The sequence below is a fragment of the Propithecus coquereli genome, unplaced genomic scaffold (genome assembly GCF_000956105.1).
Source record: "Propithecus coquereli isolate 6110/MARCELLA unplaced genomic scaffold, Pcoq_1.0 Scaffold214, whole genome shotgun sequence".
NCBI classification, from domain to species: domain Eukaryota; kingdom Metazoa; phylum Chordata; class Mammalia; order Primates; family Indriidae; genus Propithecus; species Propithecus coquereli.
The window spans coordinates 4,047,509-4,061,657 of NW_012146523.1; the positions used below are offsets into that span (position 1 = coordinate 4,047,509).

The window sequence follows — 14,149 nt, forward strand, 5'->3', positions numbered from 1 at the left end:
CTTTCTTGCTTTTCAACCACTTACCGCTGTGAATCTACATTCTCCTACCTAACCCAAATCAACACACCCTTAAGGTCACAAATCACTGATACCCATCTGGAGGATCGACTGAAACTGCGGACCTCCATGTTGCAACCAAATATTCAAATGCTTTCCAACAAAAAGCAGACACAACAAAGTCATTAAAAGGTTAGTTAACTTTAACAAATAGTTTTCATTTTTTGAAATTACTAAGCACTTAGTAGTTAGATTTTACAAAATAATGTACATTTTTAAGTATATCTAATTAAAGTTTCTTGAATGTGACCTTATTTGATTACAGCTAAATTAATGCGGCCTTCCAACATGAAAAGGTTTTCCAACCCTGTTCTATGAATAAGTTGTACAATTAACTTCTTCTGTGGATCTTCCCCAGATACCTGGTCCAAAAAACAAAGAAACAAAAACTCTTTTCTCTGAATTTTCAGAGAACAGACTCCATATTTGCTTACGGCACCAGTCATTCTCCTCTTGATACTACAGTTATGTCTATTTCATTTAACCTTCTAGTCTCCAAACTTATCAAAGACCAAAAGTCTATTTTATTTATATATCTATTCCTCATACTGCCCTGCATAGAAGTTCAACATACAGTTGTTAGATGAATATCTAAATTCTACTTTCTTTATTTAATTATCTCTAATTTTAGAACATCTTAAATATTTTTTAAAAAGTCAGTTTACTATAACCTGCTATTTCATCTAGAGTGCTTGCTCTCATATCCAGCATGACTGTTCCATTTAGGATGCAACTCCTTAGCTCAAAAAGACTATGCAAAGAAAGAGTTGCCACATAAGGTTTACTCCATCGGTCACCGCCATCTTCAACATCCTCTTCAAATTTCAGCCATCTGTATGTATAATATATAAAGATATTTTATAAATAATGAAGATTGCATTTATTTATCTTAATGTGATAAACATAAACTTGCTCTTTTAAAAAGAAAACTATCACCAAAACAAAATATGATTACAAACACATTTTCACAAATTGGGAAAATTGTCTGCAATATCTACAGTCACGAGTGTCCTCTATAGTTCCTCTTTCTATTCTAGCTGTCATAATACTAAGCCTTAAAGAAAACTATGGAATTTCAGGTAGTTTTCACCTCTACTCCCCTTCTAAACATACAATACATAAGATTTTGATTTTCAAATTTGTTTAAAGACTTATTAAAATCTACAATAACATAATCCCTTTTATATTATATTAAAGTGTAGGATTACTGAAAGAAAAAATTTGAGAATAAAGAGAAATATTAAAGATAGAATTTCCACACATTGACAGGAAATTTTCTGCTCACTGGCTTAAAGTACCAGATATATCTCATAATTTCAATTTAATATTCTCGTTACAAAAAGAAATCAAGTAAAGCAAATTAAAAAATGAGACTCAGCAGTATTACCTGGCAGTTTCTTTCCACTCATATTCTTCTCCATCTCTATAACATAGTTCATCCATTTCCGTGAAGAGATCATGGGGAATATGTTCTTCATCATCATCTTCAGTACCAAGGATAAACTGAACCCTCTGGGATGGTGTATCTTTACAAAATAAAAATTTAAATATACTCAAAATTTTCCTCAATTCATTCAAAGATAAATTCAGTTTTGAAAGTGGAATGCTCTTTGTTACCTGTATAAACAAATATATTTCATCAAAACTCTTTGAATTATTATAAAAATACTATAATTCTGAAAGGAAACAAAAACCATCAATCCAGGAAAAAAAGTCTCAGAAAGATTAACTCTACAGAGAAAAAAGAAAAATTATACTAAAAATAAACAAGTCAAACTAAGTTTATAACTAACTGATCTAAAACAAATAAAAATATGCAATATGTCAAAACATGGAATGCTACGCTGAAAGGCAGCACTTTTTCCTCATCAAAAACATATGGAAATGTTAGACAAAACAGAATATTTAAAATATAACTAAGTTCAGAAGTGAAAAAAAGAAAATCTCCAAGTTGTGAAAAAAAGAGAATCTCCAAATTCCAAAAAATGGTGAGAAAACTCAAAGCTATAAGTATACAGAAACTGACTTTTTCTACTATCATGAAGAAACAAAACTGTCAGCTGGGATTTGGGAGGTAGGACAAGTCACTTCGAGAAACAACCCACTCATGGCATCTGAAATTAAGCTACTTGTGTGGTACACGATCCCCAAACAGGGAAATTAGCATAAATACTAGTCCAGGACAGTCAAAAGCCCTAGGGCCCTCCTATAAACAAATAAACACCACGAGCAACAATTAAAAACAAAATCAAACTCTAGTTAATATGAGAGATGATTTCACACTCAAAATTTACACCTGAAGTAAACAATCCTCCAGACACTTGTGGATACAACAAACAGGAATATTAGAACAGGTTACAAAGCAGATTAGAGGCCGGCCGCGGTGGCTCACGCCTGTAATCCTAGCACTCTTGGGAGGCCGAGGCGGGCGGACTGTTTGAGCTCAGGAGTTCAAAACCAGCCTGAGCAAGAGCGAGACCTTGTCTCTACCAAAAATAGAAAGAAATTAATCAGACAAGTAAAAATATATAGAAAAAATTAGCCGGGCATGGTGGCGTGATGCCTGTAGTCCCAGCTACTCGGGACGCTGAGGCAGAAGGATCGCTTGAGCCCAGGAGTCTGAGGTTTGCTGTGAGCTAGGCTGATGCTACGGCACTCTAGCCAGGGCAACAGAGTGAGACTCTGTCTCAAAAAAAAAAAAAAAAAAAAAGCAGATTAGAGGGTATTATGGAAGACAAGTGAGTTCGGAGGAAATTACAGATAATGCAGAAACAACAGGTAGGAAGGTAGAAAATATAAATTAAGAGAGATGGAGAAGGTCAATCAGAAAGAACTCCAGAAAGAGGAAAATAATATAGAATAGAGGGAGAGGCATGAGAAAAATATAATCTGAAATTTTTCCGGTATGTATATGACACGAGCCTTCATATTGAAGGAATATCCTGAGACCTATGCAGGACAAACAAAAACATATTATGATTGAACTTCCTAATGTTTTGAACTTTCCAACATTTAGGTCTTATACACCTTTTGTCAGATTGATCCCTAAATAATATTTTTGGTGTTACCGTAAATGACGTTTTTAATTCTAATTTCTCATTATTCATTGCTACTATCCAGAAATATAATTGATTTTATATCCTTGTTAAACGTAGTTCTCTGTAGTTTTGAAAACTGCTTAGGATTTGCTACCTATATGATCCTCCAACTGTAAATAAAGACAATTTTACTTTTTCATTGCAATCTGTATGCCTTTAATTTCTTTTTTGCCTTATTACACTGGCTAGGTGCTTTAGTACATGTTGTATGACACTGGTAAGAGAAGACATCTTTGCCTTTTTCCAAATCACAGAGAGAAAAAGCATTCAGTCTTTTATCATTAAAAGCAACGTTGACTGTAGGGGTTTCTTTGTAGATGCCCTTTATCAGGTTGAGGAGGTTTCCCTCTATTCCTAGTTTGTCAAGAGTTTTATCATGAATGAGGGTTGAATTTTGTTAAAAGCTTTTTTTTTGACCTGTTTAGATAATTTTATTGCTTTTCTCCTTTATGCTGTTAATGTGGCTGTTCATTTATATTGATAAATGTTTAAATTTTAAACCAACCTTACATTCCCTCTTGGTTATCAGTTTCCTATTTTTATTGTAACAAATTACCATACACTTGGTGGTTTAAACAACACAAATTTATTCTCTTATAGTTCTAGATACCAGAAGTCCAAAATGAGTCTTACAGGGCTAAAATCACGGTGTTGGCAGGGCTGGTTCCTTCTGATGGCTCTAGGAGAAAATTCATTCCTTTTTCTAGCTTCTGAAGGCTGCCTGCTTCCCTGGATCACAACCCTGTCCTCACTTCACTGTAGCCACTTGTCTCTTTTGCACACCTATTTCCAGTCTGATCTTCCCTACTTTTAGTAAGGACTCCTGTGATTATCATTTCTACCTAGGTAATCCAGGATAATATCCCCATTTCAAAATCATTAACTTAATCACATCTGCAAAGTCCTTTTTGCCATATAAGGTAACATTCACAGGTTCAAGACATTAGGACATGACCACCTTGGGAGCCGTTACTCAGCCTATCACTGTCATGCTGTATTATCCCTTTTAAATATTGCTGGATAAAATCTGTCTTTATTTTGTTAAGGATTTTTGAATTTACAGTCACAAGAATATTTGTCTGTAGTTTTATTTATCTGTAACATCTCTGTCTAGTTTTAGTATCAGGGTAATACAAGACTGATAAAATGAATTGGGAAGCGTTCCCTATTAAATTTTCTGTTTCTTCCTTACACGTTTGTTTGAATTCATCCATGACACCATCTGAGAGTAAATTTTCATCGTGAGAATGTTTTAGACTACAAATTCTATTTAATATATTTCTGCTTGGTAGTTTATAAAGGACCTTGCCCATTTCATCTAAGTTATCGATTTTGTTGGCATAAAGCCATTCATAATATTACCTTATTAGCCTTTTAATGTCTGTAGGATCTGTACTGAAAAATATCAAACACTGGTAATTTGTGGAGTTTTTATCCCTCCATCCATCTGGCTATAGACATCAATTTTAATAATCTTTTCAAAGAACCGTATTTCGGTCTGATTGATTTTTACAATTGTTTTTCTGATTTTTTTTTATTCGTTTCTGTTTTGATTTTGTTTCCTTTCTTCTCCTTACTTTGGGTTTAATTTGCTTTTTTTCCCCATTATTGTCTTAAGTTAGAAGCTTAAATCACTGGTTTTCGATCTTTCTCCTATTCTAATATAAGGATTAAATGCTTTAAATTTTCCTCTAAGCACTGCTTTAGCTACATCTAACAAATTTCAATATGTAGGCAGTCCTCATTTTGCACAGTACCATGCTAAATAAAACCTGTGCATATCAGAACTGTGTCCTTGCTTTTTTAAGAGTCTATCTTAGTTACTTGCCTGTACTGTTTTCATTTTCAATGAGTTTAAATTTTCTAATTTCTGTTGTGACTGCTTCTTTAACCCATAATTATTAAGAAATATCTCTTTAATTTCCAAATATCTGGGGATTTTTCCTGATATGTTTCTAATTTAATTCTCTTTGTGACCAGAGAGCATACTTTCACTCCTTTTGAACTTACTTAGATTTGTTTTATGGTCTAGACTATGATTTATCTTGGTAAATGTTCATTTGCACTTGTCAAGAATGTATACTCTGCAGTCCTTTGATTGGAGTGTTCTATAAATGTAAAAATATATCTGGTTGGCAATGTTTTTCAGTTCTTCTATATCCTTATTGTCTTTTGTTAATTTGTTCTAGTATGCAGTTACACATAATCAATTTAAATCTTTTAAGTCCTGCTTTTAAAAATTTTTAGAGCAGATTCACTGTAGTCTTTAATGTAAAACTTACCTAGACTCAGTACTAAGGCAATACCCTTCTGAGAACTCTACCCAATGCCCTTAATGCCCTTTATATGCCAAAGTCTTTCCACCATGACTGATGGGAACACATACCATTCCTTGTCTTATGTGAAGTATTATACTTTCTGGTAGTTATTTCCCAAGCCCAGGTAGCTTCCTCTCACCTCCCCATACCAGGATTCAGCCAAAGACTCAAAGGATCCTTCTTCAGATCTTTGGAACCCTCTAGCACTCCACACCTCAAATCCTAGCCGCTCTGGCCTTCCCAAATTCTAATCTGTACCTCCTCAACTCTGAGAGTCTGCAAGGCTCTCTTTGGGTTCCCCTCCCTGTGCTGTGGCCTAGAAACAGTCTCTAGAAAGCTCAGGCAATCAAAGGATTTATCTTACTTGCTTCTCCTCTCTCAGAAATCAAAGTCCTGTGCTGCCTTTTATGCAATGCCTGAAAACTATTGTTTCATATATTTTATCCAGTTTTCTAGCTATTTGAAATGGCAGGGTAGTTATAAACTTTCAGTTATAAGATGAATAAACTCTGGGGATCTAATGTATAACATGATAACTATAGTTAATAATATTGTATTGTACACTTGAAATTTGCTAAAAAGTAGAACTTAAGTGTTCTCACTACACATAAAAAGGGCAATTATGTAAGGTGATGGATGTGTTAATTAACTTCATTGTGGTAATCATTTCATAATGTATACATACATCATATCATCATGCTGTACACCTTAAATATTAATGAATATAATTTGCACTTGTTAATTATACCTCAATAAAGGTTGGGCGGAGGGGAGAAGAACCAGTGGGAAAAAATAAAAATAAATCAGTTAAAAAAATATAATGGAGGGAAAATTTAATCCCTCTTATTCCATAATGTCTAGAAGCAAACATCCTGTGTAATCTCTTTTTAGTGCAAGGAGAGGAAAGGGACCTCATACATAGGACTTTCTAGGAAATAAATTGGTAATTAAAACCAAAATAAATCCATTCAGGGACATAAATTTTTTCTAGGGATAGTGATTTTATTAATAAGTCAAATATTTTCTTCATCATAATTTATTTTTCAACCCACTATACTTAGGCATCTAATCACACATGCAAACTTAAAACAGCACATCACCTACCTAGGTGATCATACATAGTTTAATAAACATTTTCATCCACAAAAATATCGTGTGCCTCTTTCTACAGTATGAATTAGAGAAGCATACTGATCCAATCACAGAAGAGCCTAGGATATCCTAAACTAGATGAGTGCAACATACAAAATAGCAAAATACATCGAAGTAACTTAATATCATCCCAAAAAGTTTACTAGTGATTCTTTCTAAATTCATTGTTCATTTTCCCTTTGCTACCTACATGACCTTTGTTGGCTACATGACCACTTAATAATTTAATAGGCCATCAGTCAGCGTCTCTTAGCAGAGGTTCTTAAGAAATTCCCATCATGTAGCCTCTCAGAGCTCAAGTTTCCTAATCTATAAAATGAATATAATAATACCTATCTTTTAGAAATGCTGAGATGGGCCAGCTATGGTGGCTGACGCTTATAGTCCTAGCACTTTAGGAGGCGAAGGAGGATTGCTTGAGACCAGGAGTTCAAGACCAGGCTGAGCAACACAGCAAAACCCCGTCTCTACAAATAATAGAAAAACTAGCCAGAAATCGTGGCATGTGCCTATAGTTCCAGCTATTCAGGAGGCTGACGCGTGAGGAACGCTTGAGCCTGGGAGTTTGAGGTTACAGTGAGCTATGATGACGCCACCGCAATCAAGCATAGGCAACAGAGCGAGACCATGTCTTTAAAGAAAAAAAAACAAACAAACAAACCTGAGATGATTAAATAAAAGATCCTGTGCCAAGGGCTTGACAAGGTAATGTTTAGCATAGAATTGGCACTTTATATTTTACTAGGCTATCAGTATTTTCTTTCTTATGTTCATGTTGTAAATGTATTATACAAAGTAATTTTTTCTTTCCTTGTCTTTTCACAAAAACTTTCTTCTAGCATAATACACAAGTGCCCAAGACCCATGGTGTACAGGTGGCCTTAAACTAATGATGTGCTGTATGCTAACTAAGGGTAATGTCTAAGACTCCTCCTCAGGCTGCACAGCCTTTTCCCCCCCCTTTTTTTTGTTTTTGGCTCTCTCCTTTCCCACTCTCAGGGCCACTTAAATCACTGCTATCAATGCTTATTATCAGATAACATTCTCTTTTCTCAACTATGTGCCTTTTTTCTTTCTGACTTCTACTGGCACTTGAATACTTCTCTGCTTTCAATAACAAAGAAAAGAAAACCCTGTACGTCTATCCAGACAGTACTACCAAATCAGAGCACTCTCTTTTGCACAGAAAACCAAGTAATCCAGCCTAGTGGTTAAAATCTTCTGGCCAAAAAATGTAGTGTAAAAAGGAAAAAAAAAAAAAAAAAAAACTCCAATTCCTTCTGAAAGCCTTAGGATTCCTAACTTCTATTCATTGCATACATTAGTAATAAAATTTATGGCACAGAAAAGAAAATAAAACCCTACTAAATTTGACCTTAAGTGACAAGGCTCAACTTCTACAATTCCAAGGCTGGAATACAATGAAGAAAACAAAGCCCCTTATTTTTTTCACTTAAATCAAGAAGAACTTAACCTATACACTAAATATTTTTCTTAAAAAAAAGATTCTTACTTCACCTCGTAGTCCCCAATGTATACAATGTATCTAAATTACCACACACATATAATTTTTAAAAGGAAAGATTCAATTAAAAAAATAAGATACTTTCCAGGAAAGAAGCTTAAACTGCTAATGGAGAACTACTGTTTTCCCTTACCATAAGAAGGAGATTCTCGTCCATCTTCTTTATCTGATTCTTTATCTTTTCTTCTCCGGTGGTGATGTTTGTGCCCACGATGCCTATGACGCCGACGACTCTCTTTACTAAATGGGACATGAACACCAATATATACAGCTCGATGACCTATTGAAAGGTTTGGAAACATATTACTGGTTTTCCAAAAGGGGAAAACAGTGACAGTACACAAAAGTACACCAAAGTTTACTGAGATAACAAAGAATTATATATAAGTTCACGTAATTAACAATGGTAGTAATTCCTCTTATTTTAAAAAGCACTACACAGAATGTTATGCCAAGGGCTAATACCATTGACTGATAATTACGCTAAATATGGCAGGCTCACGCCTGTAATCCTAGCACTCTGGGAGGCCAAGGCAGGAGGATCACTTGATGTCAGGAGTTCCAGACCAGCCTGAGTAAGAGCGAGACTCCGTCTCTACTAAAAATAGGGGGAAAAAAATCAGCTGGGTGTGGTGGCTCATGCCTCTAGTCCCTGCTACCAGGGAGGCTGAGGCAGGAGGATGGCTGGAGTCCACGAGTTTGAGGTTGCTGTGAGTTAGGCTGACACCATCGCAGGCATTCTAGCCCAGGCAACCAGTGAGACTCTATCTTGAAAAAAGAAAAAAATTACACTAGATATACAGGTTACTTATGTAAGCATTAATTTGCATATCTGAAAACGATATTTTGAGGAAGAAGAGCTTGGTCCACCTGAAATCATTTGCAAATACTTATTTACTAATTTTTTAGAGTTTTGAAAACCTCAAAACAGCAATTTCCAAATTACTGAAGGCTACATTAAATATAAATAATCCAAATAAAGTGTAGAAACTGCCAGATTGGACTAAAAAAGCAGTAAAATTATTGTATGCTTTTAGACTAGAAAAAGCTACTGCCGATATTGCATTATCCTAACTTTGTATTACAACAACAAGACAGTTATGAAAGGCAGTCTCCGCTCTTGCCCACTAAATGAAACTGAATCAGGGAACTAGAGAGCTAGCAGCGTTATGGCAAATATTGAGAGGCATGAACTTGATTTCTTAAATCATTTAAACGAGGTTCCTATCTAAGTTGAGTTAAGAAGGACATGGACCATAAGGTCAACTAATTTGCATCTACACAAAAATCACCTGGCATAAAGTTGCTTTTTGCCCTTATGTACACAATAAAAAATAATATGCTGAAATATGAACAGCTAATCACATTCTTTTCCTAACAAATTCCATAAGATGGTCAGAAAATAAATACTTCAAGAAACTCAAGATCTTCACCCTTAGACGAGATGTGAAAATACAGTTGAGCCTCATTTTCGTGTAGTCCATATTTGCAAAGTTGCTGACTTAGTAAATTTACCTGTTCAAACCAAAATCAATACTCATGATTATTTTGCAGTCATTTGTAGACATGAACAGAGCAACAAAAAAAATTAGAGTTATCTGATACTCATGCTCTCAGCTAAGGCTGAAAAAGGTAACACTCTGACATCTTGCTTCAGCTGGCAATATATTGATGTCAATAAAGTAAATAATCACCTTTTTAAATTAAAGAGGGCTAGACTTAAGGAAACACACTGAACTAAAATTATCTGTTTAAATATCTCCCAGTACCCAGTACTCTGCCTAGCACATGGTAAGTGTGAATGAATATCTATAAAAATTAAATTTCAATTATTGGGAAAAAATTCCAAATTTAAAAACTAATTATACAGGGTTTCTTTGGGGGATGATAAAAATGTTTCGGGAATTAGAGTGGTGATGGCTGCCCAACATAGTGAATATACTAAAAAAAAAATGAATTATACACTTTTAAATGGTGAATTTTATGTTATGTAAATTATCTCAATTAAAATTTTTTTTAAAACTATAACAAAACTCGTGATTTTACAATTTTCTTTCAGTGAAACTATTTCCTTCTGAACACCAAGAAAAGTGGGAATTAAAGAGTCAAATTCCCACCACTGTGCACTGGGAATTACAAAGTTGTTACTCCAATTAGTACTAATGAGCCTTGGCACAACAAGCCCCAGTACAATAAGATAAAAATAAATTCTATGAGTTTGCGGTTTAGAAAGACTAGATAAATAAGAATACACCAGAATCCAAAGATTAGGAGATTGAACCTTCTGGTTTTTCTGCTTTTATTGTTGCCTTCAGTGTCCTGTGTTATAATTTTTTCTTTTCTCTTTCTTTTATCTTTACTTTAATCTATCAAAGGCCTATTCACTCACTCTCTGAAACAAATGTAATCTCTCCCTCAAACTTGATACTAAAACTTAAACATGTACGAAGTATGCAGATCTAAGAGCTCTGGAGTAACCAAGGGAAGTCAAGGAACATAGTCAAGCACCTCTCCCTTCATATTCCAGGTCACATATATTTGAGGGTTGACTTTAAATGGTAAGTAATGGAATAAAAGTATTACTGGACTCTTGAATTAGTAAAATTGTTAAAAATTTTAACCTCCCTAGCTCCTGTAAATCATAGGATCTAACCACAAGCTTCTAGATAACTTAGGTTCTTTGTAGTTGCCCTAGTTAAGCCTAGACTTTTAAAGTCAATTTTTAAAGTCAGTTAAAAAAAAAAAATCTCAGACTGTAAGTGAGGAGAACTCTTATTTGTGTCTCTTTCAACCTCTCTCTTGAAAGCAACAGATTAATAGTCCAATATGGTACTAGCTCTCACAGAAGATTTTAACTTAAGGATGTAGTCTATCAAAACATTTACCATGAACCCACCCTAACAAAGTGTTCAAGGTTAACATCATCAATAGTAAGTCATGTTGATATTATATGAACAGAGGTAGGATGCACTGAGAAAGGCATGGTACTTCGGTGGTATGCTTCCCAAATATCCATAATCTCAGCCCATTCAAGTGATAACACCAGACAAACCCAAACTGAGAAACATTGTACAAAATATCTAACCACTACTATCCAAAAGTATCAAAGTCATGAAAGACAAAGAAAGAATGAGAAATTGGTGTAGGTTAGAAGAGGCTAAGGACACAAGACACTAAATGTACTTTCAGATCCTGAACTGGATCATCTGAATCCTGGAACACAAAAAGGCCAACAGTAGAAAAACTGGGGAATTCTGAATAAAATCTATGGTTTGGTTAATAGTATAGTAGTAACTAACCAAATTCTAATTAAATTAGTAATTACGAATGTTAATTTCTTCATTTTCACAAATATATGATAGCTATGTAAAATGTTAACATTAGAAGAACCCCGGAAAAGTGTATACAGGAACACTTTGTACTATCTTTAAAAAATTCTGTAAATCTAAAATTATTTCAAAAGAAAAAGAAAAAAATAAACCATTTGTTAGAACTTCTTCCCACTTAAGGAAGATAGACAAATAATTCATTTGTTCCATAATTCTATGCTGAGTTTACTGCAGCATTTTAAAAGGATGATGTAACAGATCTATAAAATGAACATTTAGATGACAACTAATGATAACTGTAGCTTATTAGTCTGGCACTCTAGTATGCTTATCTTACAAATTATCCAGCCTGCTAGAAATAAAAAAATAAAAAGAATTTACTAATTTTGTAACTGTGGCTTTAAGTTTTCCAAGTTAAGTAATGGTAACCATAACTAAAGTTTGAAAAGCATTCTAAACTCTATTTTATGCCAATACTTTCAATAAAGAGGGAAATGTTCCATTTCTAGATATGGGTGTGGTTATAAGAATGTTTGCTACACTATTATTCTTTAAACTATATTCAGAAAAGTGTTGAGCACTCTTCTCAATGTTATTTCACAACAATAAAAAATGTTTAACAAACAGTAGATAAAACTTGAAGAACACTAACAGACATTATTTACCCTACTAAGCATCATAAGTTACAAACTTACTTTCTAGTTCTTCTTTTTCAAACTTGGTGTTCACAGTTGAGCTGGTTTTGCCAAGATCCACAATAGCTTCTTCATCAGGACCCTAAAAACAAATTATTCTCGCTTACTCATGAGATCAAAATATACTGAGGATCTACTATGTGCATTATTTGAAATGGCCAAAAAATATATTAACTGACTGCCTTCTCTCAAAGAACTGAATTCTTATTATAGCTAAATGCATTATTTTTAAAATATGTTTATAGGCTTTTCTTTTTAATCCACAGAAGACCATTCAAAAATCCCACAGTAAGAACTGAGATGACAAAGATTTTTAAATGGTATTCTGTGCAAATTACTAATAATACATTCACTTCATCCTTAACAGAAAGACCTTCTAGGATCAGAAATTAAAGAAAATCTGATGTCAGGGGAACCCTTAGGTGTCAATATGGAATGTTTTATTTCTTGATTTTTGCTCTTAGGTCCTCTAATTAAAGAGAAACATTTAACTCAGCTATATTGGATTGGATTATGGTTAAACATAAAATTGTTAAAAATGGGTAGACTCAATATGCAGTACCACTTACACTGACAAGTTAACTTTCACAACAGAACTTATAAAAACTTTTTATTTCCCCATAAAGTAAAACCACGCCAAATTTAACCTGTAGAGAAATTCTAGCTTTCAGTTGTCAAAATCCCACCTTCATGATTTTGTTCCCTTCATCAACTCAACAAAGACTAAATATATTTATTACAAAATATTGCATAGACTATTTTGAAAAGAATAAAATTTTAGCTTTAACTTTCCTTCTTGACTTCCAATAACTTTCAAAGGAATATTATAATCATAAACTACTTATTATGAATTTATTGGGTACAAGATTCTGTGCCACTGATAGAGATGGATGAACAAATGCCCTTCCCTCAAAAACTCTTCAATCTAGTCCTAGGTTCTAGCCAGACCAGCTGCAGCTCACTCTGTACCTGTTCCCAGCACAGGAAGGAAACCATCAGCCTCACCAATCTTCACCAGTGCTGGCCATGCAACTCTAAGCTTTTTCTTGAGGTATACAAAGCAAATTCATATACAATTGTTCCTCACTATCCAAATTCTCAGTGTCTAAATTTTCCCTATCTAAACACAAGAACTGAATCAATTTGATTAAATTTTGAAATAAAGTCCTTGATATCCAAACTACCACTAATTGCTACCCAAAACTCAGATCCAGACACAGCACATTAAGAAAATGCAAATCTTTTGATATCGAAACTTACTTTCTTTTTTTTTTTTTTTTGAGACAGAGTCTCACTCTGTTGCCCTGGCTAGAGTGAGTGCCGTGGCGTCAGCCTAGCTCACAGCAACCTCAAACTCCTGGGCTCAAGCGATCCTTCTGCCTCAGCCTCCCAAGTAGCTGGGACTACAGGCGTGCACCACCATGCCCGGCTAATTTTTTCTATATATTTTTAGTTGTCCGATTAATTTCTTTCTATTTTTAGTAGAGACGGGGTCTCGCTCTTGCTCAAGCTGGTTTGGAACTCCTGAGCTCAAACAATCCGCCCGCCTCGGCCTCCCAAAGTGCTAGGATTACAGGCGTGAGCCACCGCGCCCGGCCTTGAAACTTACTTTCTAAACATTAGATATCCAAACTGTAAAATCAAACAGATTTGGACCAAGAGATACTTGTATATGACTCTGAATGACTGGTGTCCAACTTAATATAGGAAACTCAAAGTAAGTTAAAAGACTTTCTAAGGCTCCATATTTAAAGGAGTGGAAGCAAGCTGTGTAGATCATGAGACAATTTCATTTAATTAACTAAGAAGACAGGCAATGAATGATATGTATGGTTAATCAAATTGCCACATAACATTCTCATTTCCTTAGTAATAAGGAAAGACCTAAGAAAGAAACCAAACCAAACATCAAAAATGTAGAAGAATAAATACCATCCATTGACCAAGTCACGTTCTAAAATCTTTAGCTATCCTC

At 34.4% G+C, this 14,149-nt stretch overlaps 1 protein-coding gene across 12 annotated transcripts in view; it reads right to left on the reverse strand.

The window, feature by feature from the left end:
• Window positions 1–14,149, reverse strand: part of SLC4A7 (solute carrier family 4, sodium bicarbonate cotransporter, member 7) — a 114,552-nt gene that overhangs the window by 63,949 nt on the left and 36,454 nt on the right. For all 12 annotated transcript variants that reach the window (XM_012644530.1, XM_012644533.1, XM_012644523.1 and 9 more), the window contains exons 2-5: window positions 12,175–12,256; window positions 8,284–8,430; window positions 1,445–1,583; window positions 729–889 (exon numbers count right to left, since the gene is read on the reverse strand). In XM_012644530.1, the coding sequence (XP_012499984.1) occupies window positions 729–889; window positions 1,445–1,583; window positions 8,284–8,430; window positions 12,175–12,256 (529 nt within the window). The remainder of the gene's footprint in view (window positions 1–728; window positions 890–1,444; window positions 1,584–8,283; window positions 8,431–12,174; window positions 12,257–14,149) is intronic.